This window comes from Panonychus citri, unplaced genomic scaffold, assembly GCF_014898815.1.
Source record: "Panonychus citri isolate SS breed McGregor unplaced genomic scaffold, ASM1489881v1 Contig00095, whole genome shotgun sequence".
NCBI classification, from domain to species: domain Eukaryota; kingdom Metazoa; phylum Arthropoda; class Arachnida; order Trombidiformes; family Tetranychidae; genus Panonychus; species Panonychus citri.
Window position 1 is genome coordinate 957,335 of NW_026515500.1, and position 26,492 is coordinate 983,826.

At 31.2% G+C, this 26,492-nt stretch overlaps 1 protein-coding gene across 1 annotated transcript in view; it reads right to left on the reverse strand.

Moving 5' to 3' along the window:
* LOC128387923 (atrial natriuretic peptide receptor 1-like) overlaps positions 1-26,492 on the reverse strand; it is a 54,599-nt gene that overhangs the window by 1,045 nt on the left and 27,062 nt on the right. Inside the window, exons 2-15 of the mRNA XM_053347216.1 lie at positions 14,940-15,054; positions 13,626-13,818; positions 12,975-13,110; positions 12,675-12,905; positions 12,515-12,596; positions 12,277-12,409; positions 12,068-12,142; positions 9,089-9,166; positions 8,842-9,018; positions 5,547-5,712; positions 2,747-2,902; positions 1,793-1,961; positions 1,572-1,721; positions 181-373 (exon numbers count right to left, since the gene is read on the reverse strand). Coding sequence (XP_053203191.1) covers positions 181-373; positions 1,572-1,721; positions 1,793-1,961; positions 2,747-2,902; positions 5,547-5,712; positions 8,842-9,018; positions 9,089-9,166; positions 12,068-12,142; positions 12,277-12,409; positions 12,515-12,596; positions 12,675-12,905; positions 12,975-13,110; positions 13,626-13,818; positions 14,940-15,054 — 2,054 coding nt within the window. The remainder of the gene's footprint in view (positions 1-180; positions 374-1,571; positions 1,722-1,792; positions 1,962-2,746; positions 2,903-5,546; positions 5,713-8,841; positions 9,019-9,088; positions 9,167-12,067; positions 12,143-12,276; positions 12,410-12,514; positions 12,597-12,674; positions 12,906-12,974; positions 13,111-13,625; positions 13,819-14,939; positions 15,055-26,492) is intronic.

Consider the following 26,492-nt stretch of genomic DNA (forward strand, 5'->3'; position numbering starts at 1 on the left):
GAATCGATTTCAAAACATTTCATCACATCAACAATTTTGTTTCTTTTTCATTCATCACAATACAAAATCGTAAGAAATCAACATGATTGTAAAGAAAACAAAAAGGAGAGACAAAGCAAGAGAAAGAAAGAGACTAAATTGTAATGAAATTCTATTATTAGAACCATTCGAATCTCTTACCTTGTAAACATCGAAATTTTCAGCAATCGAATCAAAATGAGTGTAAAGATCGTTGAGCAAAGTGACGACCTGCATCGGAGTACTTTGGGCTGAGAGCGACGTGAAGCCGACAATGTCACTGAAGTAAATGGTTACACTGTCATACGCTTCAGCGGTCACCGAATCTCCTTTGATCAATTGACTGGCAACCGATCTGAACAAATTGAGAAATAATTGATTAGTTATTGGAGAAAATTAATATCGTTAAAAGGATTAGATTGAACGTCAGAGAAAATGTAAAAGTAATCGTTAAATTATCCATGAAATGGAAATGATTATCATCATCGTTACATATTATAAACCATGAGGAAGATAAAAAAATTTTCTTCCTCATAAATAATAGGATTACAATCAATTAGAAATTGAAAGTGAATCAATGAACCAAATCAATTCTCACTACGAACTAACATAAATAAATAATCAATCAGCGAAAAAACCAAAAGTGAAAAGGAAAAGAAAAAGGTTCAACTTGTTGATTTGATTGAGTGAAGAAAATATGGATTAGGTTAATTGTAGACAATTAACTTAATCAAATTGTGAATAAATGATTTTGCAACTTGAGTTTTTCTTCATCCTTTAACTTGGAATCATCATGATAATAATATGAACAGAACGGAAACATTGAACAAAGAGAAAATGTTTTCTTCTCAATCGATTTGTTTTTATTCTGATGATAAAAATATCACCATTATTACGAGTTTATTTTGTAGATGCATTTCCGGTCATTTTGATGTGGAACATGAAGATAAAAAGTGAGTGAGAGAGAGATGAAGATGACCAGGAAGGAGAGACAAAACTCTTAACGGTTATTTTTTCTTCTTCTCAACTGATCATCTCTCTCTCTCTCTGATCACAATCCTATTATCGATCCAGGGATGAATTTATCATCCTCATCATCACCATGAAATAGTTGACTGAAGATAAGAGGAAGAACCAGAACATTGTCATCATCATGTTGATAAACTAATTGTCCTCATCCTGATGTTCATGATGACATTTGATAGAAAACAAAATTTGTTAAATTTACCTTTTTATTTGCTGTTGATTTTCACACAGATCTTCAAATCTACTGACATGCAATCAAATTAGACAAACAATCAGCAAACAAATAACATAACCAATGATTATTAATAAGTTAATTTACCATCAATGAGAGAGACAATTAATTAATTCAGATGAAATCAAAGTTAAATTGTAAATGACGAGTTCGATGATCACCCAAAGTTATTTAAACATTAAAAGGTAAATAAAGGAGAAACAAATACAATTACGAGTGAATTAATCTCGATAATTACATGTGATAAACTAATTCAATCGTAAAGGGGATTAATTAGATGACAATTAAAACTCACTTTGGTAACAATTGATATAATAGATCTTCAGCTTTTCGTTTCTCCTCCAGGTAATCAGCTGTGCGCTCTTCAACCAGCGCCTCTAAATTGGTGGCATATTGCTCCATACGAGATAATAGATTGTCCAAAATGTTTCCACTCTCATTGCTCCTGAAATGCCAACAATTAATCAACCAATTAGTTAATCAATTTTCTCACCGATTTTCATTTATTATCATTACCTGTTCAATCGTCGGATAACTGATTTAAGAGCCTGGAAATCAGGTCTATCGAATGGATCCTCTGACCAACATCGTTGCATCAATTGAATCACTTCCTCATCACAAGTATCATTTTGTACGTTTGGACGGAAACCGGGCTTTGGACTATTTTTTACATTCTCGACGATCTCTGAACATTTACAAATGAGAAATTCTGATTAGTATAATATCTATTTTTCCACGGTTCAATTTAATTCAGACTAAGTGAGTGATGAACTTGCTTATATGCAGAATGATTCAATTACCACAATTTATAAACGTTGACGCAATTAACTCATAAACCTATTGACTAGCAAATTTCATATTCAACGCAAAGTCTCATTTGAATTTCAGAGATCATCTGAAGGTTATTCCAAAGAACAGATTAAATTATCCTCATGTATTGTGTGTGAAAAGACCACTCGACCATCAATGAACGAAATCTGATTGCGATCAGGCAAGTTGAATGACAATTAAGGGACTTTGGCGCTAAAATTTTTAACATCACCACACAATGAACTCTATCGGGACGCTATCAAAATGCGCCTTCGGGAAATGACCGAATTGACCTTGAAATTCAAAGTCCTTCGATGATAATTAGATATTAAATATGAACTTTATCACCTAGTAGGCTTGCAAGGAGTAATATTAACATATAAACGTGTGAGAATTCAATAGCCCCTGAATAAGTGAGCTAATGGAAAAGGAAAACAATTAAGTATCGAACAGACAAAATCAAATGATGCAACAATTAATTGACTAAATTACTTTGATTTCGATTGAATACTAATGTAGTCTAATCATTTCATTTGATTGTTAACTGTTTCCCTGATAATCTATTAGTTATCATCATACGAGAATAATCATTAGAGAGAAAAAAGGAAAAATAATCAATCGAATTGATTAAATTGCTATTCGATAACATTGACCTGTTACCTTGTGGTGTCAAACTATTGGTTCCCAAATAAAATGTCCCTTTTCGAGAGACAATTTCGTGGACAATTATCCCGAATGAGTAAACGTCGCCTTTTTGACTTCCTTCATACGGTATATTGGGCAGTCTTAATAGTTCAGGTGATGTCCATAATTTACCTGGTTAATTAAGAAATAGAAAAACTAATTAATCAACTTGAATTTTGATCGATTCACAATTAATGGAAATTGAGAAAAATGAATCAGTTAAAGCAAAGGTGAAAATTGATATTAATTTATGATCAAAATCCACCATCAGTATTATTTACTTGAATACATTGACTGTTGATTCAATATGATTATTTCATCATTAAAATTGTTGATTGTGATTAAATTGATTAAATTGATTAATTTGGTAACGATAACTATGATTAATGAGCGTTAATGTAAATTAATATGAGAAACTTTTAATCCCATTGAGAAATGTGATATTTTCATCCCTAGTTATGTTAATCAACCTGATCAACCTGAAAACAGCAAAAACAATTAGACAGAACCTCTAATTGTAATTAATCAGCAAAATAATCCATTATTAATGATCAGTAACAAAAGTGACCATAAAAAGGATGACCAACAAATTGAATAAACATTTTCGCGCTAAAATTAAATTCAATGAATAAGATGATGAGAAGATGATGAGAATTGATTTTCTTTTGAAGAAACTTTTTAAATATTCAAATTTAGATCAGGTAAATGGATTCACTTTTTGTTAGTAAACAAATTGTCAAAATCTATTTACCTTGTTTCCAATTTTAACTCATCCTTCATCTTCCTTATCATCATTATCTTTCCTCTTCCTTTCTTTATCATCCTTTTCCTCTCCAAGGTGATTTTTCACCTTGATTCTCATTCCAATCAATCTGTTATTATCATGATTACCATTCATGTATTCAGGTAGATTGTTATTTTGTAGGTAAACAAAGGGATAAGTCCAATTGATTGAATCGACAAAGATACATACAAGAAGATAAGTTTATCCAAAAATTTACATTGAAATTTTTAGTTCAATTTCATCATGAAATCTATTGGATTTTCTTGTTATCGCTTAACTGATTCCTGAAATAACATGTTAATCTCATCTCAATGCTGAAAATCAATGAAAACTAGGTTATTAATCATGATCAGGGTTGACAACTTTTTTCAATCTCCAACTACAACTCAATTGAGTCTCATAACAAAGGTATGATTTAAATGGTTTGATAATCGTAATTAAACAATTTAAATTCTCAAATAATTAAGATTCTTCAAGAGAAATTAAATCAACTCTTAATTAAGAGTAAATCTAATATCCAAATAAATTTGAATACCACTCAACCTAAAACGCTTAATCATTAATCTAATTATAATTTGTATTGTTTCCTGATTCAGCTCCTCCTTTTTAATCATCCATGCCAATGATAAAATTGACAAATTATCATGATAAATGATTGAATTTATCACAATCATTTACATAATCAAATTAACCAGACAATCAGCTATCAGCAAATGGTTAAATTAACCAAAATTTCAAACCGATTGATTGTCCAACACAAAGTTGACAAAAATCATAAAAAAATTTCAACAAAAAGTAAAACAATTTAATCAATCATAATTTTGATATTGATTTGATTGAATCGATTAATTTTAAATCAGTTATCTGATATTGTCAACAATTTATCAAATTACAATTGATTCTTAATTGGTCAATACTAATAAGTTACAATTCAATATTTGACCAAGAAAAAGTTTCCTCTCATCAAATCAATTAAACAGAAATGGTCATTATTATCCTGTCCAGTTATTGTTTATTTAATCACTTGATATGTTAATCATATTGATTAATTTGTGTAATCAAAAATCAATAAATTTCAGATATCAATCAGTTATCAATCAAATTGATAATTGTGATTACAAACTCGATGATAAATTTTAGATCTCCTTACAGACACAATTAACATAATCACCAAGCCATTGATGAGTGAACCTTTAATTGAAAGTTAAGACAATTTGATTTACAACAATTAAAACAAATTGCTAATTGTCTGTTTACCAATTTACATAATCAAATTAAATTTGTCACTTTCTTATCTGGTGTAAATCTTAATTATCTCAGCATTGGAATGGAGATGAAAAGTTGAACAGTTTTTTCCTGGATTTGATTTAATTTTATCACTCAGGTTGAAATTGAAATCATCAACTGAATCAACTGAATCAAAAGGATGAATGTCAATGATTAAATTGTCAACCAGCAATTCATTTTCATTATATTACCTTAACCTTTATTTATTTAATCAAACATTAAATTGAAAAGGATTAAATCTCATAATATGTTGATTGAATGAGATGAAGATGAAAATCAGTAAAATAATCATTCAGAATATCATCAAGTTTACATTTGAAACCCAAACGAAAAATCAACAATCAAAGTTAATTGTTGTAAATGGAAACTAATTTCCAGGTTAAATGAATGGTTTATAATCAACTTGAGAACTCAATTCAATTTACTGAATAGGATTAAATTGCTGCGATAAACAAATGTCAATATTAATGGAGAAGAATAAAAAACTTTCTCAAAGAAGAAAAAAACTTTTCGAGTTCTAATTTCCTGTTTATCAAAATACGATGATAATCATACAGTTTCTCTCATTAAGACAATGATTAACCAGGTGATCGTTGATTGTATTAGTTGATTAATTTGATAGAAATGTTAGTTGTTAATTGTTGGGAACAATTTGATATCAAATGGACATTAATTGTTGACAGAAAAGTTTCCAGTTCGACTTACGTTTCCAATAGACATTTTCGTCTTCGACAAAATTTTCATCAGGAATTCGTAATTGGTGACAACCGAAATCGGTGATCTTCAGTACGAATCGACTGTCAACTACACAATTAGTTGATTTTAAATTACCATGGCTTCGGATTTCACTTGAATGAAGATACGACATACCCTGGGAACGAATGAAGGAAAATTAAAGTTAATTGTTGTTCAATTGATGATGAAATTTCCAGCCAATGATCAAATATTAATAAGATGATTTACTTAAGTGGAATGCTAATTACACTTATGATAATCAACCAACTATCATATTAATACAACATGTAACAATAATATCCCAACGAGAAAATATTAATATTTCAAAAAAAATATCACAAAAGATTCATTAAGAATTCAGAATATAATTCATGATATGAATTGTTGATATTTCTCAGTTGATTTCTTATAATAATATTATTTATACGAAATACTTTCATTCCCCTGTCTTATCATGATAATTTTATTATTACAAGTTATGAGTAAAGTGAATTCCTAAATGATGATGATTATAATTAGATTAATTGTGAGTTAGAAGGCAAAGTAATTAGTTGATACAATAATTAATGAGTCACCAAATTGAAAAGATACAGAAATGATAATATTATATGAAAAAAAACCTGAAGACTTGAAATGATAATCAGAATGAAAAGTTTGACAGAGGAAAAAAAGTTTCGAATCTGAATCAATTTAAATCAACCATAATCATGACAATTCAACCACAATTAATAGACCATTGATTTAATCATCATCATGGTAATAATTATTCAACTAGATAAATAATCTCAATCATTAAAGGTTATAATTATATACACAGAGATTCTGATTGATTCTGAGTATTTGTTTTCCCCAGAAAAACATGATGAGGGAATGAACAGAAAATCAAATCTTCTCCTCATGATTCAATGATGAATGAACAAGTTACATGGTGATTATATTATCTAAGTATTCATGGTGATGAGAAGGAAAAAAAGTTCTGTAAGAAGATTCTAATAAGATGATGATGGAAAATTAAAAGGTAAAGAAGTTAAATCAAAGAATAATCAAGAGAAAAAAGTTCTTGTTCATTTGTCTGAACTTATTCATCTTCTACCATTGAATAATAATATCAGCCTATCATTAACATGGAACCTGAATAAAGTTCATGATAATCAGAATGAAAGATTTTCTCACATGAAGTCCTTTCGATTGTGGTTTAATAAATTACTAATTTCTCATTTATTAATGACTATCAAAGCTAATCCTTTAATCCTCTCAACTAATACAAATCCTTTCAATTTTTGAATCTGATTATCTGAATATATATCAGCGATTCTACCATGATGGTAAACTCTGACATTCTCATGGGAATTAATGAGCATTCACAACAATTATCAATCATTTTATCAGATTAACGAAACAGAAAAAAAGTCAAGTCAACAACAATGATGAACACGAACACAGATAAAAAGGTTACATTGTATTAATCAGAGATTCTGAAAAGTTCTGGATTCTCCGATAAAATGTTTCACCATGAAAATCATTCTGTTCATATTGTGGTTCAATTTATGATTGAACATTTTTCGCTGACAAGTAATTTAGTTAACAGTGATTAACATGATCTCACTTATATTACAATTGAAATTCTGTTTTTATTTCCATGAAAATGTTTACATTTTCCCTGAATAATTCAAAAGTAAATGTTATCTTCAGGGTTTCCTGTATCAAGAGATATTGAGATAACCTCTCAATTTTGGAATCAAATCATGAATACATTAGAAGGATAAGATTATAAAATAGAATTTATGAAGAAGAAAAAAATATTTCCAAAAGAGAATCGAAAACAAAATAAGAAGAAAAAGAAAAAGTTTAAACTTCGAACTGACTTTTCATGGAAAATTCTTTATTTGTTTTTAAACTTGGAAATACTCGAGAGAAGTACAAAAGAAAAGTCGATAACTGTTATTGGTTATTATCATTATTCGAGGCAAATGGATGACGATAAAATGGAAAAGATGAAGATAAAAGGATGAGAAGGAAAAGGAAAAAATTGCAATTCGAAATCGAACATTTTTTCGCTGATTTTTTCTTCAGTAAATTTCATCATCATTCAATTCCAAGGATATTGTGAGTACATTAATTCTGTCAATGGTAATAGTTGAAATCGATTTCATGATAATTAACATCGTCATCATGATTAATACCAAGAATTTAATTTATCATTTGTGCCAGTTGAAAATGCGATACAATGAATTTCATGATAACAGGGAAAACTTATGAATCGATTCTTGAATATTCTTGATAAAAAAAGTAAATTCATCTGATTTCCATATTCTGACATTAACGAATAAAAAAATTCATTCCAATTCCCTGAACATAATGAGGACACTTTTCTTTATGTTGTTCATTAACTTCATTTGAATTTCTCTTGAAATTATCAAAGCTCAATAGGAATTTCATTCTTCTCAATAATCACTCACCATGTAATCATCAGAGACAATTTTAATTGTAAAACCAATCACAAAATTATCAACATATTAATCAACTCACATGATATAATTCTCGATTGAGTAATTGTTGTTTACTATTGATAATCAGATCGAAATCATATTATTCGAATGGACGAAAAGTTCATTCAAAATCGAAAAGGACAAATGAGCAATTGAATAGAGAAAAAAAAATGTTTCAAAAGTTCGAGTATCGATAATATCATGATATTATCGATTTTCTCTCTGATTTTAAATGTTCAATTTTCCTTTTATCTTGATCTGATTTCATGATATTCAGTCTAATGAATATACCATGGCAAAGTTCAGTGTTATCGTCATTTACAATTACATATGTTGATTGGGTTAAAGTAACAAGTCAACAGAAAAAGCTTATAATAAACATTAGATGATTAATCATGATAATGATCATGATAAAAGGTAGTGAAATCATTTTGTCAGCAGATATTGTTATTATTATCATCATGAATTCATGGTAAACAGAATCTGAATCATTAGGATTACTGTGTCAATAGGAAGCAAATAATAGTTAACAATTAACAGAGAAAACAATAATTTGATTAACTAATTGCATTTGCTTTCATCATAAATAAAACAAAAATAATATTCAAATAATGATAAATACAGAAAATCATTGAATTTCATAAAAACATTGACATGAGAAAATAAATTGTTGGGAAATTAAGTTAACAAATAAGTTTGTTGTTGTTGTATCATTGAATTGAATAGTAAATTTGATTGGTCAGTAACTGTACATATTATAAATACAATGTCCATACCTTGACAATATCATGCATCAGTGAATATCTGAACATCCAATCTAATTTAATTTGATCGTTTTCCAGAATGTCCATGAGACTCCCCTTGGGACAGTATTCAGTAATCAGGCACATATGAGGTGGGTCAACACAAGCACCGATGAATCGTACGATATGATCATGTTGTAAATCTTTAATCTGTATAAATTTGACCAGAGTGAAGGGTCAGTTTTGTCCAATCGAGAGAGAAACATGTCCATTCATTTACCTTTTTCATCTCAAGCATGAGACTTCTGGTTACTTCGACTTTAGTTTTCCTCATGGGCTTTATTGCGACTACAGTTCCCTGAGAAAGAAAAATAAAATTGAGAAAATTTTTATAATCATCTTAAGTGTAGGACTTTTATGTGGTCAGTATTTGGTCAGTCAATAGCTCAAAGTGTGAGATATTGAAGTGATTACAAGGCAAAGAAAAAGGTATGTTTACTTTTCAGATGAAAATTTCATGATGTTAATATTACTCATCGATTCAGAAAATTTATCCTTCTTTATTTTTTATTTCTCAAGTTAAATTGACTGAGAAGTAGAAAAGTTCATAAGCTGAGTCTGAGTTTAGAAATGAACTTTTCTCTCTACTCATAATAAAAAAAAACTTTTTCATGGGTCTTGTGAATTCCCAGTTTACTCTCTATTGAAAAAGTATTGATACAAATCAAAATGATAATATTATCCATTCGTAAGTAAATGATTTGTGAACAATTTAGTAATAAACTTACAATCAAAGTAACAGAAATTGAAGAAAATGTTAAACCTTTATGGTAATAGCGAATCTCTAAATCTGATATTGGTTAGAAATAGACAAGAAATTCATTCATGAATCAATATCGACATAAATAAATGAACAACAGTCTGAAAATTGATAAATTGTTGAGGATGAAATCGTTGAACAACAATTAAATCACCGCATCAGCAATTGTCTTGAAGGTTAATACATATTATGATATATTTATCATATTAATCATCAACAGAAAAGTATTGATTGTCATATTGGGAATTTCAATATCTTCATGGTGAGTAAATGAAAATACTCAGAGAGAGAGAGAGAGAGAGAGAGAGAGAGAGAGAGGGGATAACATCCAATGAGAAAAAGGAAAAGTATTTCAAGTGGAATGAATAAAAAAAGAGAGAAACTCAAATGAAGAAGAAAAAAAGAGATGATGATGAGGATGGAAAGATGATGGAAAATGTTGAATGGAAAAAGTTAAGAAGTAGTTGGAAAGAATCAAAAAAGTTCTAAGTCAAAATGATCAATCGATCAATTGAGGTTACCATCAACGTTAAATTGTTCTCAAGTTGATCAGTTCTTTTCATCTTTTCGTCACCTTGAAAATTTATCAACTTTTCATGATGACGATAAAAATATTCTACCTGAAATTATTTGGGTGGCAAAAGTATTCATAAGTTATTCATGATGATGAATCAACGTGAAAGTGAAAAAATAATATTGAATCAGAATTTAACTATCAACACATTCATTGGATTGTCATGAACATTATTCTAACGATTATTATTTCAACTTGATATTAACTTTTATCTTATCGTCATGATTGTCCAATCGTGAAAATCGTTTTGATTGTTTGGGTTGATTTTTGGAAACATCAATTGGAAAGCAAATTGTTGATCATTTTTTTTTAATTTTCTTTTATGGAAATAAAATTATTCATCTGATTCATTTGTGTTCATCTCTCATCTTTTGTCTTGAAATTTTGTTTTCTCATCATTTCAATGATATTGTTTATCGAGAGTTTAAAATTTACTGAATAGTAAGTTCTGATCAATCATTATGAACAAATAAATGGTTTTATTTCATCATCATGGTGATGATCATGATGAATGTTATACTTTTCCCCATGTTTTCATGGAGTGAAACTAAATTTTCTCAATCTCGATTGGGAATTTGAATTTTCTTGTCTTCTTGTTGTTTCTTTCCCATTATCTTTGTATTCAGGTTATTTTCAGGTCTGAATAATATCATGTCAACTCATGAATTACAGGGGAGATTGAATATCTCTGAATAAGTTAGAAAGAAAGAGAGAGAGAAAAAAATTTCTTTCTATTTCATTTGTCTGATTATTTACTTTTATCTTCATGCTGAGCTATATTTCCAAATACTATCATGATCATTTTCATTGTTCATGATGATTATGAATTTCATATGACAAAAGTGTGATGATAATAATAATTCATAGATGATCATGAATTAAAGGTAAATCAAGGATAAAGGTTTCATTTTCAGGAAGCTTAATGATAATGATACTTGATTTTCATCAGTAATCAACATCATCAGGTTACATTGACAATCAGGAAGCTTTGGAGCCAAATGAATGAAACTTTGTACACTTTGTATTTCATTGAATAGCAAAAGCTCAGTTCAGATAAGAAAATGTTATAATTTTCATGAGGTTAAATCTATTTTCTTACCTGATTAACTAAACAGTTAACAAGCTGATCAAACATGATGATGATGATGATGATGGTTAATGATTATATCGTAATCACCTTCCGGGTTATGTATCATTTGAAATTGAAACTTTAACTAAAACTTTTACTTTAATCATGATAATAGTAATACAAAAATCCCTGAATTGGTATCACTGGTTTGTTCATTATCACCAAATGATGATGATGATAAAAACATGATAATAATAATAATGATAACCATGATAATCTGTATTGATGTAATAGTTGAATTAACATGAAACTAAGTACATGTACATATAAATATTATCTATTCCCAGTTGAGGATTATCAATTCATGTATGATAATGTTCATGAAAATACATGGAACGATAAACTTATTATTATCATGATTCAAATTCAATGCACCATAACTTGATAAGAGTTGACACACCGGAGGAAAATAAGGAAATCTAAACATTTCCCACCATCTTAAGATTAAATATATTACATCATTATCTTCATCACCATGATCACTATCAATGTTGTTTATCACCACAATGATAACACAGATAAATAAACATTGTAGTGGTCAGTCAATGGTCAAAAAACCGTTACCCTGAAATCAGTAAACATCAGGTTAACATTGAAATTTGATCCAAGATTGTGGAGCAAAAAAAAAATGACCAAACAATTGTAATTAAGGATACGAAATGTGATTAAATTGTTACAATAACGATAATCATATCTGATAATTATCCAAGGATTATGATTAATTAATTGTAATTACCTTATAATAACCTGTTCTGACAAAGTGTTGCCTTCCAATATCAACAGCGTTAATTGTTTCGGATGAAGTTGTTGACTTAATAAGAGAGAGAGAAGGGAAAAAATCCTCATTAGTTTTCTTGTTGATTGTTGATTGTTTTCTGTTAATTAATTTGTGATGAGACTTTTATATATTGATGATCGAGAAAAACTTAAATAACTAATATTTACCGTTACACTTGGACGATTAATACTATTAGTGGATCCAAGTTTTTTTCCTCGTTTCCTTTTATCGTTCGTTAAAATATCTTCCCATTTAATCTTCCAGCTCATTGAAGCAAGTTCAGCTTCTAATTTATAATGTCTATCGTTAATTAATGTAAACAAAGTGATAGAAACAATTAATCAACCGGTCAATTGGTCAAAGAATAGGGAGAGAGAATTGATATGAAAATAGTTATATAACCACCTAAAAATTAGGAATGATAATATGCACAAGGCGATGAGAAGAGCACTTAAAATTGCAGAGATGATTCCATGATGAGGATAATCTGTTGAAAAAGAAAAGTTTTTTTTCCATAAATGAGATTAGATTAGTTTAAGAGATTAAGATTATCGGTGAGATTTACCTTCATCTATGCACAAGGCACCATCGAATCCACATTCTGGTGTATCGGGTGGTGCGGTTTCCCTGCCACCCGACCAATGGATTCGTTTACCGGGTATATCGATAACTTCTTTGTTTGCTGAGAAATAGTTGGCGACCACTTCGAAGTTACCAGAATCTGGATCCATGTCCAAAAGTGAATAATCTGCATTACGATCGCCATTTTCATCTATTGAAACATTACCCGTAATCCCTGATGAATAATTAATTCAAGGTTAGAACTTTGTTATTATTTTGTTTACTTTTCCATTGGTCGATTTACCTTCAAAGGTCCGATTCCACATTTTCCTTGTAATTACTGTACCATTGATGATTGAATGACCATCACTTAAGGCTTCATTGAGAGCAACAGCATAAAGGATTACAGCCTCATGAAAAGCGGTAACAAAAGTATTGACCTGAACAAATGACCAATATCATATTTATTATGACATTAATCCCATCAAAATATCAAATTATTACTCAATGATTAATGAGTAGAGACTAATGATCATTAACAATTGTCATTATATTAATGATAACAAATGATGATGATGATTGTTAATTGTGTCAACATTAGGGTTACATAAACTTTTTTTTGTGTCACTTGTACTCACACAGTAATCGCAACAATTAGTCGATTCCCTTGGTAACTATTATTATCAGTGATAATTACAATCAGTGGTAATATCAGTTACCATTAGTGAACAACAATGGTCATTGATTATTTTTTTCAACAATCAATAGGAGGCAAATACACTAAGGGTGATCACATAAATCACGATGTGTAACTTGACCACTACACTTTATCATCGATAATTATTTTCTGCAATTTAATTTCGCAATTCAATTGATTGATTCATCTATCATCTACCAATTCTAATATATTATAGTAGGTAGAGGATTGAATAGATTATTAAATTCAGTTAATTACCTCTTCTTGTTTATAATCGTAGCCATACTTTTCTTTGGCTATCTCCTTGACCGCTTTGGCAAAGCTTGCATATTCAGGTGTGTCTGGTACTCGAGCTGTAACGGTCAATAAAGCTTCGTATGCTCTTTTGGCCTTATCGTTACGATCGTCGGTATCATCTTCACGAAACCAAGGACGTCGTGATTCCTGTTTACTTTAACGAGAAATATATAAATAATTATTTTTATTATCATGAGAAAATGATTTATTTTCGAGAATTGAAATATTATCAATCATAACAATTGATTCATCATTTGATTGTGACAATCAAGAAGAAGGAGGAGAAACTTTTGCACAATTAAGACGGAAAAAAATACGAATTAAGGATATACCAGATTAGAGAGAGAGAGAGAGAGAGAGAGAGAGAGAGAGAGAGAGAGAGTAAGATATTGATAATCTCGAGGCAAATATCATCCAGGGAATGATATGAATCTGCTCAGGCATTTAGGATTAACTCTGAACAATCCTGATGATGGATAAGATTGAAAACTTTGAAATGAAAAATATTGTGAAGACTTTAAGTACTAAGAATTGTTATTAAATCTTAAATTGTTACAATCAATTAACGTATTACTGGAGAGAAACAAAATCCCAAATAATGAGCGAAGGGAAAATTTCAACTATTATTTCAACTAATATTTATCTGATTGTATTAATAAATCGATTCTATTGGTGATTGGATATTGCTGATTGTTCCTGAATTTTTTATGCTCTTCAAAACAAAAATTATAATGTTTCGAAGTAAAAAATTGACCCACCAAAAAGTGATCATATTCACGCTACAAGAATACACTACTGACCTTAAATCTTAATCTTTGAATGGAACAAACCATCTAACCCAATGAATCTCACCAATTGCCAAGATTCAGATAATAACTGAATTAAATTGATTAAAGAACGAAAAAAAAAAGTTCTGATCGAATCTCAATTGCATTCTAATTACGACTAATTGTTTTACTCCAACTTGATCATTCATTAGATTGATGTCATTTACAACCGGTAAGAAACCAATTGATATTCATGACTAAATAAATATCTCTTCATTCACCATGAAAAAAAAAGTTCTGAGTTTCTAAGATTCTCTCCATTATTTTCTCTGAGGTTTACATGATAATCTCCAGAGTTTTCCTTTAACTACAAAAAAAACATTGAGACAACAGGTTGATAAAGTTTTCCATATTATTATTACATGTAGTTAAGTGTTATCATCAATTGTATATATAAGATAAAAGGATAAACAGGAAGAGGAAACAAAAGCAAATGGTCAATATTTACCTTGTAAACAATTCAATGCTGAAGAAAACATAATCACCACTCCCTGACATCCCAAGGTCATCAGCTGCTAACATGATTTCCCGAATTGAATCAGATGAGGCACACATAACGACAACTATAATGAGAGATTGAGATAATTAAGAGAGCGAAACAATTTAATACAAATTAGATTAACAATTTATTGGATTTACTATTCAATAAATACTATTGATGATAATGTAACCATTTACAATCGGGTTACAAATAAAACTTATTAATGGGATACATTTAGTTGGTTCAAGTTTTCTCATTCTATCCAAATCAATATACAGAATTTTATTTTGTCAAAATCAAATTAAATCGGTGAAATTATTATTTATAATTCAATTGAAATTCATTCAATGAAATTTAAATCTTCAATTGATTGTTGAAGTGTTCATGAAAACCTTTCAATGCTTTATATTAATAGCATTTGTAATTTTGTATTTATTATGATAATTTATTGATCATTGAATATCAACATAATAATTGTTTGTGTACTGATTTAAGATTAACTAATTTAATTTGGTTCAATATGGTTTCCTTAATGTTAATAATAAGACATGAAAAGATTTACAATTTAAAAATGAAATTTAGATTCGTTGTTACAATGACTTGGAGTGGATTTGTTTTCTTAATTATTTGTTGGACAATTTGATTAACAATCAATCAGAAATTATCTACAAAGTGTAACACATTTAATATTAAGTAATTGTTGTTATTAGCAATACTAAATTAAGTTACAATTTGATACCAATCAATAGATTGATAATCAATCAACTCTTAGGAAAAGAGTTAATTGTTATAAACTATTTACTTGTTAATTGTCATCACAATTACGATTAGTTTGATTTCCACAAGGAATTGATGATTTATTAATGATAATTATAATTACAGAATACAAACTGTTAGTTGATTATCATTTAATAATCTTGATAATGATCAAATTTTACGCTTAAATGATTAAACATATTCTCCCAATGATTAACCTGTTCCAAGTTTAATCAAACCAAACAAATCAAATTCAATTAAATGATACAATTAAATATTAATCATCTATTTAACTCTCTCGATGCTGGTTTAATCTGTGAAAGTGGATTAATTTTAATCATCATCTCGAAACATCAATCAATCCTTGTGAGTGTTACAGTTAATATATTGATTGTAATTACTTTTTTTCCTCTCTGACAATTAGTTATTTGATTGCTGAAAGTTGTGCGTTTATATTTAGAGCCTTAAGCTGTTTACCTTTTTTTACCTGATGTGAGGATGGAAATTAGGATCTAATTAATTTGGATCCGAATTTTAATTGAATTTAATTTCATATCTTTTAATATTTACTCATTTCATTTAAATTCATTTCTTTTATTTTTATTGTTAAAACAATTTAACTATTGATCTTAATTAGGTATCTAATGATACCTTTCCCTCTTTAAAATTACCAAAATTATGATTTAAGAAAGAGAACAAATTTCTCTTTCTTTTGTTAAGATGAACAATATGTTAAATTGTTAACCTTTTCATTTTATACTTTTATCATCATTTAGCTTTAACTAACGTTTGTTGATTAGATTTGACCTAATGGCTTATCGAAGCAACTTTGATTATCTTCCCCCATTTTAATTTGTAACCCCCTTAAATTTGTTTAGAAACAAAGATTAATCTTCAATTGAAGTTAAGTTTACTTTCAACTTTTGATTAGTCGACTTCCTTTTTTTGTGTTCAACTTTGTTCTTTTCTAAGAATTTCAATTCAATTCGAATTTCCCCTGAACAATTATCATTGTTCTTTTCTTCAATTAGAGTACCTCCAAGTCTCATTTTCTTACACTTATTAGTGTTTTTCTTTTCATTTGTTTTAATAAACATTTAAACCAATAATTTGGTTAATTGATAAATCTTGGTAAGTCCCCCTCTAATTGAAACCAATTAAAGAATTGAATCACTGTTGATCCTGAAAGATCCTGAATAACTTGGCGTGAAAGGCAAGTTAAATTTTCCAGCCATTTTAATCTCAACTATAATTAAGTTTAAACCTCATCACTTTGGTGATATTTTGTGATCTTTGAATCAACAATGCACACATTTCCTTTTAGTGAAAGACTTTGTCTCTTCATTCAAAAACTCAACCTTTCACTTGGTGCTGTCACCAGGATTGGTAGTGCTTTCATCTTTAATTGGTGTTGTGTATCTTGTGCTTTGACACTATTATGCCTCGTACTTCTGTTAAGGTAAAAACCTTACTTTGAGGAAGTTAAGGATCTATTCCGAACGTGGTCAATTCCACCACTGGTACTTGCTTCAATTTCACAAGAAATTGATCGATGTCAAAGACATTTTCTACTTATTGGTGAATCTTTGGATTCTTCAACAATTCATCAACTACCCATTGATGATCTAAGAAATCAGGAAATTCCTGAATGGGTTACATCAGCTCGTATTGCTGGTATTAGTGAAGATGAACTTCAACTGTTCATCCAAAAAATTGGACGTGATGAAGAAACGATTCTGACCATCACTTATTGTGATTTATCTTCCCTTTCATTTTCATTGGGAACTCTTCGAAAATTCCAAAATGTTCTTAATGAACATGGTGCTTCAATCATCGCTCCAAATCAACCTACTGGTTCATCTTCAACTTCAACTAATGTTGACTCATCTTCCCCTGTTACTTCCAATTCTAATGAACTATTGGTTTCGTCCTTGGCTCAATTCGCTCAATCTCTAAGGAGAGATCCGGAAGTAACTGAATTCCAAAAAGGTGAAGATATGATTGCTTGGGTCAACAAAACCAAATCAAGGCTTCAACAGGAAAATGTCGACGATGAGACTCGCCTCCGTTGTTTCCGTAAAGGTATGGCTTATGAACTTTAAATACCGCTAAATCTATCGATTCCTCAATCACTAATTATCGTGATTACATTAATGCTCTTTTGGAGAAATTAAATTGCCCTTCAATGCAATACTCCGCTGATTTTGAATTAAGACAATTTCGCTATCGCTTAGACGATCACCCTTCAAATTACTTTGACCAATTAACAAGTCTTGTTCATAAATCTTATGGATCTCAAATTCTGACAAAATTTCACTGCAGAAATTGTTAATCATTTACCTTCATTCATTCGTGATGAAATTTATGTTCTTGGCGTGAACACCGATCGAGATAAGATCTTTAATGTCCTTATTAGGAAACACTTTGAATACACTCAACAAATGAAGCTGAATAAAGCTAAAGCTTCAAAGCCTTTTGACTCTAAAGGTAAAAACGAAGGAAAAAATTCAACTTTTGGGAAAATGTTTAAACGAAACAATCAACCTCAAAAGCCTTCAAATTCTAACTCATCTAAATCTTCTAAGGAAGAAACTTGTCGATATTGTAAAGACGAAGGACATGATGTTTTCAATTGTCCAGTTCTCGCCAGAAAGAAGCAATTTCAAAACCTGCCAACAGTTTCTCGTTCAATTCATCATCATCAACCAATTCCGCTCCTCAAGCTAATAATTTACTTACAGTTCATCCGGAACCTGAATCTTCAGCTCTCCGTCAAACTGAATTTTCTTTGCAGTTTCGCCTGCTATTCAACCAATTACTCAACTTGGTCCTTCTTTTCTTCGCTATATGCCACAAGCAACTTTTAAACTTTGCAAGCCGAACCGTGAGTTCCTAAAGGAAGGTAATGTTCTTCTTGATACTGGATCAAATATTTCAGCTTTAGATGCTAATGTCGCAAATGAACTTGAGTTCATACCATTCATTTTGATCGAGTTCTTAGGAATTGTATCCAATTCTTATGTTCGATCTCAAGGTTATGCATATGCTCTAATAAAGCATCCAGATATGACGGAATCACGAGTTCTAAAACTTCAAATTGTCAAAGACTTTGAGCCTGTTTGTCTCATTGGAAATTCCTTCATTCATTTATACTACATGAGTATGGCAAGCGATGGACTTGAGTATAAAATTAAGGTTAAAGAAACACCTATGGGTGAACTTCTCGATCCCACTTTCTACTTTAGATTTTGCACCTGAGGAAACACAAAATAATTCAAACCGCAACTAAAGTTTCTGAGATTCCAACTCTTCATTTATCATCGATCAAATTAAAGCAAAGATTGATGATCCTGCTGTTAAAATTGATCTAATTAATTCAGATCAACGAACTTTCAAGCTATTACTTGATGATGAAAGTGCTATTATCGCACGTTGTGATCTTGCTGATCCACTTGATATGAAACTCATTGAGTTCATTGAAAAATTGAAAAGAATTGATCCTTCTTTGATAAGTCTCAACGTAGACAATTAATTGAATTATTTGATAATTATCAAGATTGTTTTCTCATCATAAACATGATCTAGGTTTCGTCCTTCTGAAATTTGTCCTGTTGAAATTGATATCGGAGACAATCCTGTTCCTTATCAGAAACCACAATTGTCCCTCTAATCGTCGTGAAGCTTTTAAAAGCATTATTAAAGATATGATGGAACACAATTTAATCGAACCTTCTGATGCCGAAGGTGGTTCTCCGTCAATTTTGGTTCCACGATCTGATGGATCCTTTAGGATGGTAACAGACTATCGTCTTCTAAATCGACTTACCAAGGTTCCACGTTACCCAATGCCCCGCATTGATGACATTATCTCTGTGGTAAGAGGAGGTCAATATTTTAATATGTTTGACCTTGCTCAAGGTTATCACCAAATTGAGCTTCCAGAAAAAGAACGCGCTAAAACGGTTTTTGTTACCCCTGATGGGAAATATCAATATACTCGCTTACCTATGGGATTAAGCGGTGCTCCATTCATTTTTCAACGACTGATGAACAAAGTGCTCGATGGTTTACAGTATAAAATCTGCATCGGCTACTTCGATGATATTCCTGTGGTAGGAAAAACTTTTGAAGAATTAATTGCTAATACAATCTTGGTCCTTGAACGATTTAGGAAATATAACCTAAAAGTTAAAGTCGAAAAATGTGATTTTGGATTCAAGGAAATTCTTCTTCTTGGACACCTCGTAAGTGGTGATGGTGTTCGTCCTGACCCTAAGAAGGTCGAAGCTTTGAAAAAATTACCATACCCAAAAAATGTTAAACAACTTCAATCGCTTCTGGGCTGCTACAATTATTTTTCCAGGTATATTCCTAATTATTCTGCTATTGCAGCTCCTCTCTTTCGTTTGGTCTCGAAAGAAAAAAGATTCAAAATTTTAAAAGAAGATGAAAAAGCTTTGGACACTTTAAAAAATGCATTGGTAAAAGAAACCCTTCTTGTCCATTTTAATCCTGATCTTCGCAGGAAAATTACCTGTGATGCTTCTGAATTCGCTGTGGGAGGTATTCTCCTTCAGGAAGATGATACATCCGAATCTTTTGATTCCTCTTCTCCAATTGATAAAATTATTCACTGGCGCCCATTGAGTTTTTACTCACAAAAATTGCAACCAAATCAAAGAAACTGGACTGTTTCTGAAAAAGAATGTTTCGCCATTCATGTTTGTGTAAACAAATTTAATCATTATCTTGAACATGCTGAATTCCTAGTGGAAACGGACCATCATGCTCTTTGTCAGATGACTAAAATCAACTTTAAAAATTCGCGAATTAACCGCTGGTCCATTATGATGGGAAATCTTTCTTATACTGTGATTTATAAGAAAGGAAGTTTACACGCTCCTGATTGTTTTTCTCGACATCCTTGTGAATGGGAACATCGTAAACGATTGGATCCCGAAGAAGAGTATTTGGATAAACTCTTCCTGGTAAACTATTGTTCCGACCCTGAAGACTATCATTATTATGATCTCGGAATGAATATAATTAATGTTCATTTAAGTTTACCTTTTTCACCTGATCTTAAAGATCTTCCTATTATTTTTTATAATACTCAAGGAGAAATTGCTCAGTTAAGACCAGATCTTGCTGATAAACCAGATAAAATTCAATTTTCCTATTGGAAAGAAAAAGTTAGAGCTCATCAAGCTCTTGATCCGTTAATTCAAAAAGTTAAACCTCTTCTAGAAAAGCAATTTCCCAACGTAAAAAATTACATCTTAAAAGACGATTTGGTCTATCGTAAAGATGATGGTACTCCTTTTGGATCTCGCTTGGTAATTGATAAAGAAATACTCAAAGATATTTTCGAGTATGATCACACTTCCCCTATTGGAGGTCATTTTGCTGCTCAAAAGACTTTCGATCAAATCTCAAGAAGATTTTGGTGCCCTTACCTTTGGGAAGAAGTTAAGAAACTTTGTGATCAATGTGTTACTTGCCAATTGGCTAAACCTTCAAATACAATTTACATTGACCCTTCAACCAAGCCGATACCTTCAAGTATTTTCGACCGATTAGAATTGGACGTAATGGGTCCAATAACGGTAAATCATTCTAAAAAATACATAATCGTCCTCGTCGATATTCTGTCTCGTTATGTTCAAGCTGATCTTTTCCCTAATCAAACTGCAGATACTGTTATTAACTTTCTTACTAACTCTTTTCATACCTTTGGGTATCCTAAATGTATACAGACAGATCAAGGTTCCAATTTCATGTCTAAAGAATTCAATGATTTTCTAAAGAAAAATGCGATTAAACATGAAAATTCAACTTCTTATCACCCACAATCGCAGGGTGTAGTTGAGCGAAGTAATCGGACCATTGCCGAAAGACTAAGGTCTTATGTGATCGAAAATGGTCCACGAAAATTGAAATTGGCTCTTGATGCGTCTATTTTTGCTATTAACAGTTCGGTCCACAAGATAACCCGCTTTTCCCCATACTTTTTAGTATTTGGTAAACATCCTAGAAAACCTATTGATAATCTGCTTGATCTTTCTGATTCCTTCTTAACTAACGTTAACGATGCCAGAAAATTAGCTTTTGCTCGCTTACATGCACAGCAATTATATCAGATTAACCGCTTAACTAAGCTTCATCACCAATCTCCCTATAAGGAAGGTGATTTCATTCTGATCAAAAACGAATCTATCGATCCAAAATTCTCAAAGAAATTAAACAAAAAATATCATGGACCTTTTCTTATTATTGGTATTTCTAAAGGTGCTTGTTTTGTTATAGAAATTGATGACTTGGTCATCTTCAGTGTAAACGTTTCAAATACGAAACTTTTTAAAGGAGAAGTTAATGAGAAAATGAAATTATTGAGAGATCGATATTTCAATCCTTCTACTTTTCTTGAAAATCAAGACTTTGCATCATCTTTAGATGAACAATTAGCTGATTCTTTTATTAGAAATCACCATGATGAATATGATATTGAGAATGATGATCAAATGAATGACCCTCCATCAACTAACATTGACCTTTATCCTGAATCTGATTCTATTAACCCATCTAATGATGCTGAACAAATTAACGAAGATTTTAACAACCAAAATTCTGATTCTATCGAATCAACCCCACCACTGGTAAACAACGATTATCTTGAAGAAAATTTAATCCCATCTATTGATGTTACCGTTAAGAAAAAACGAAAATACATTACCGCTGATAAATTGATTTCTAATCAAAAAGTGATTAATCATCAAGACCAAAACAAACCTTTAACCAGGTCACAAAAACTAAACCAACGGAAAATTAACACTTTTGTGCTTTGTTTGTGCTTCACCTTAACAAGTGAAGATGAAGAGTTAAACCCTGACCAATTCAGACTAATTAGTCAAGAAATCAATTATCACAAACCTATTGGTTTCTCATGTGATAATTACCAATTTGGAAAAGTTTCTCACGTTTCAAAAATTAATTGCTTTGGCAATATTAAAATTGACTCTCTCAAATTTCGAAAGTCGATAATTAAATTGTTTCTTTTTCTCTGTCTAGAAACAGTTTCTAATTGTTTGTTGAAGCGAAAAGTTGAAGAGTCAATTCTTTTCCAATTGTGCTTTTTTAATCTTGTTTCCCTTGATTACTTATCAGTAACTATTAATTTACATTGTGACTTTAATCACCTCCAGTTAAGCTTTTTAAAACTAAATCAAAAGCTTAATCATCTCTACTCTATCAAGTTAATTTACTATAAAAACACAATGTCATCTCCCCTTGACCTCAGTGTCAAAAACTCTTCATCTAGTGAAACTAGTGAATCCATTTCTCCCAAAAACTTTTGCTCATCTCCCATACCTGGTCCATCTCAATTACCTCAATTATCTCGTGCCAGTTCATTTAGTTCAGTGACTGAACAAACAATTGAAGCTTCAACTTCATCTAACATGGAACCTAAAGGCCCTAATATTGTTACTCCCATTGTTCTCAAAGAAGTTTTGGATAAACTTAAAATTCCGAAACGAGGTGCAGTTAAACGTTCACATGATTCTATCGAATCTAAAACTGGTGAAATTGAAACACCAAATTCTTCCATGGACATTTCGGATGATTCTTCCAATAAAACTGCTGTTAAATGGGCTGATCCTATTGAATCCTTTTGTTCCCCTTTGGTTGAAACCTCAACCTCAACAAAAATTGAAACTGGTGTAAAACCTAAACGTTACCCTGGACCTGAGGAATATCCCCTTGAGGAAGATGAGTATCCTGCTCCTTTACCCCTTGCAGAACCCCCTGAGTATACCTCATTAAATAAATTTAAAGAAGTTAAAGCCTACATCGATGCTAAGGCTAAAACCTTCTCGGAACAAAGTAAAAAATTTGAAAAAATGATAAGAGAAAAGCTCTATCTTAATCTCTATCAAGATGATTATATCTATCATGTTCCGTTACCCAAAATTCCTAGAGGAATACCAAAAGCCAACATCATCAACGAAAAAATTGAAAAAATAATCAAAGAGATTCGATGCCTGTTTTGTGAACAAGTATCCATTGATCCGAAATGTTGTAAATCGTGCAACAAATGGTACTGCAAAAAGTGTATCAATTGGCTTAGAGAATTGGTTATCCCTCTCAAACTTACACCTATTGGTGTCCCTGATAAATTTATCTGTATTCATCCTCAATGTGTTTCCAAATTTTCCCTGAAGGATGATTACCCTGAATTCGGTGCTGTTGATCCTACTCCTATTTATATTCACTATCGTGAAAGTAAATTCATCTGTCGTAGGACCCATTGTGCTCAATCTTTCAGCGCTGGCCTCTTCCAAGATCATGAGAATGGTTGTCGATTAGGACTCATTCGTGAAAATATTGATTTTGATTCTTCTCTCCCTTTTGTTCATGGTCCTTCTAGTGAAGAATTGGCAAATTGTCCTAAAAGACTGTTAGATTTTGTTCCACAACATCTCAAGTGCCTTCCATTACCCTCGATCAGTTACTCAACTCATTCTAGTGAATGGAATGAAAAAATGCAGCTTTGGGCTTGTCTCATGAATTTACGAGATGAAGATCCTGAGGATCCCCTGTTAACCCCAACTGCTATTCGAGGTTTTACCAATTTACGTTTAAATTTTTACAACAATTTAAAAAGATCTATTGATCCTTACCTTCCCCTTGATGAAGGTGAAGAATTCATTCAATCTCTTGGATTTAAAACCACTGTTGGTCGTGATATTGACCCTGGTTGGACCCAACGACCTCGAACCATTAAATGGTCTAGAGTACCACTTTACCTCTTAGAAGATTCGGAGGATTGGCTTAATTATGCCAAAGGTAAACCTGGTCGTCAACGAGCTTCCATTGATGTGGATGTTGCTGGTGAAATCCAATCAACTGATACCTTATTTGAGGATTAATCCATCTGATTGAGTGAATCTCAACAACAATTGGTTCGTGAAAATATAAGGAATGGTTTCCACTTTACGAGACTTCGCCCTGAGGTTTACCCTCCATTAATCACGACAAAAATCCCGCTAAAGGATAGTAAGAAGAAATCGACAACGAGCTGCCTCTGAGGAATTCAATCGATTAACTACAATTAATCTTCAACCATTGAAACCGTTCGCTGAGCGACTCATTGATGAAAACATCCAAAGTCATCCATCTCCAACAACCACCTTTGCGATCCACATGAGATTTTGCAGAATCAATGAATACGAAGATGGAAAACTCATCCCTCGACCGAATCCTGTTTGGATTATTATAGTAGACGGTCATTTTGATGTTGTTTACGAGACTTTTGTCCAATACAAACACGTTGACTTCATGGACACTAAATTCCATGGTTCGATTCCGAGATCTTCGATATTCAAAGAACTTTAATTCTATTCGAGATCAAATCATACCCTATTTGGCTTGTGCCACAACCATTGTTGGTTCTGGGTTAATTAATATGTTCCGTGGACTTCAACTCCAATCGAGAGATCGATTTTCTTAAACCGAAACTTCGTGAAGTCACCCAATACTTTTCCCTAGAAGGAATATCGGAACTCTCTCTCTCTAATTGCCTTCCTAGTCTTCTGGCTACACCATTGAAGCTACTCATCATTCTCCAGGAGTTGAGGCTATTACCTCGATGCTTTACATGGCCTTTTGAAGGAAATTGAACAAAAGTTGGCATTCTTAATGATGGTATTCATCATGCTAACGCCCATTTCACGTGTAACAATAAGAAAGTCTCGACTTTTGAACTTTATCAAGAAAAAGTTAATTCAAATGAAGCTGAATGGCCCCGTGATTGGAGCTATTACCATTTTGGTCTTCGAAACCAACCAAATTTTGACTATGTCAACTGTGCTTCACCCTCTTCTTCAATTCCATCAATCTGTGAATCCGAACAAGGATCTACATCTAGTGATGTTTCAAGTCAAGTGATTCCAGAAGAAAAAGAAAAAGAAAAAGAAAAAGAAAAAGAAAAAGACAATTCATCTAGTGATGATCTACTCCAATTCAGCAAGGAAAATTCTTGTGAGAGTATTGATCTCATTCCATCAGCATCGTCAACAATTCAAGAAGAAGACGAAGATACTTCAGAGGGACAACTACATGTTGTTATTCCCCAGGACGATATCCCTGATGAGACTTTCCGCCCCGAAACTCCAAATCTATTGGATTTTATGCCACTACACCGATCCCCAAGGAAAAAAGAGCCTGAAATTCAACAGGAAGATCCTAATGGATCATTAATCGACAGTGCTCACCATGGTGTTTCCGAAAATGATTCCTCCACCGCTGGAACTTCTGAATCTATGGATTTCAATACTTCTCAACCCAGTCGTCGAATCCGTTCCCAAGATTTAAAAGATATCTTGATCAAAACCAACGGAAGTGTGAGGATGGAAATTAGGATCTAATTAATTCTTGGATCCGAATTTTAATTGAATTTAATTTCATATCTTTTAATATTTACTCATTTCATTTAAATTCATTTCTTTTATTTTTATTGTTAAAACAATTTAACTATTGATCTTAATTAGGTATCTAATGATACCTTCCCTCTCTTTAAAATTACCAAAATTGGGATTTAAGAAAGAGAACAAATTTCTTTCTTTTGTTAAGATGAACAATATGTTAAATTGTTAACCTTTTCATTTTATACTTTTTATCATCATTTAGCTTTAACTAACGTTTGTTGATTAGATTTGACCTAATGGCTTATCGAAGCAACTTTGATTATCTTCCCCATTTTAATTT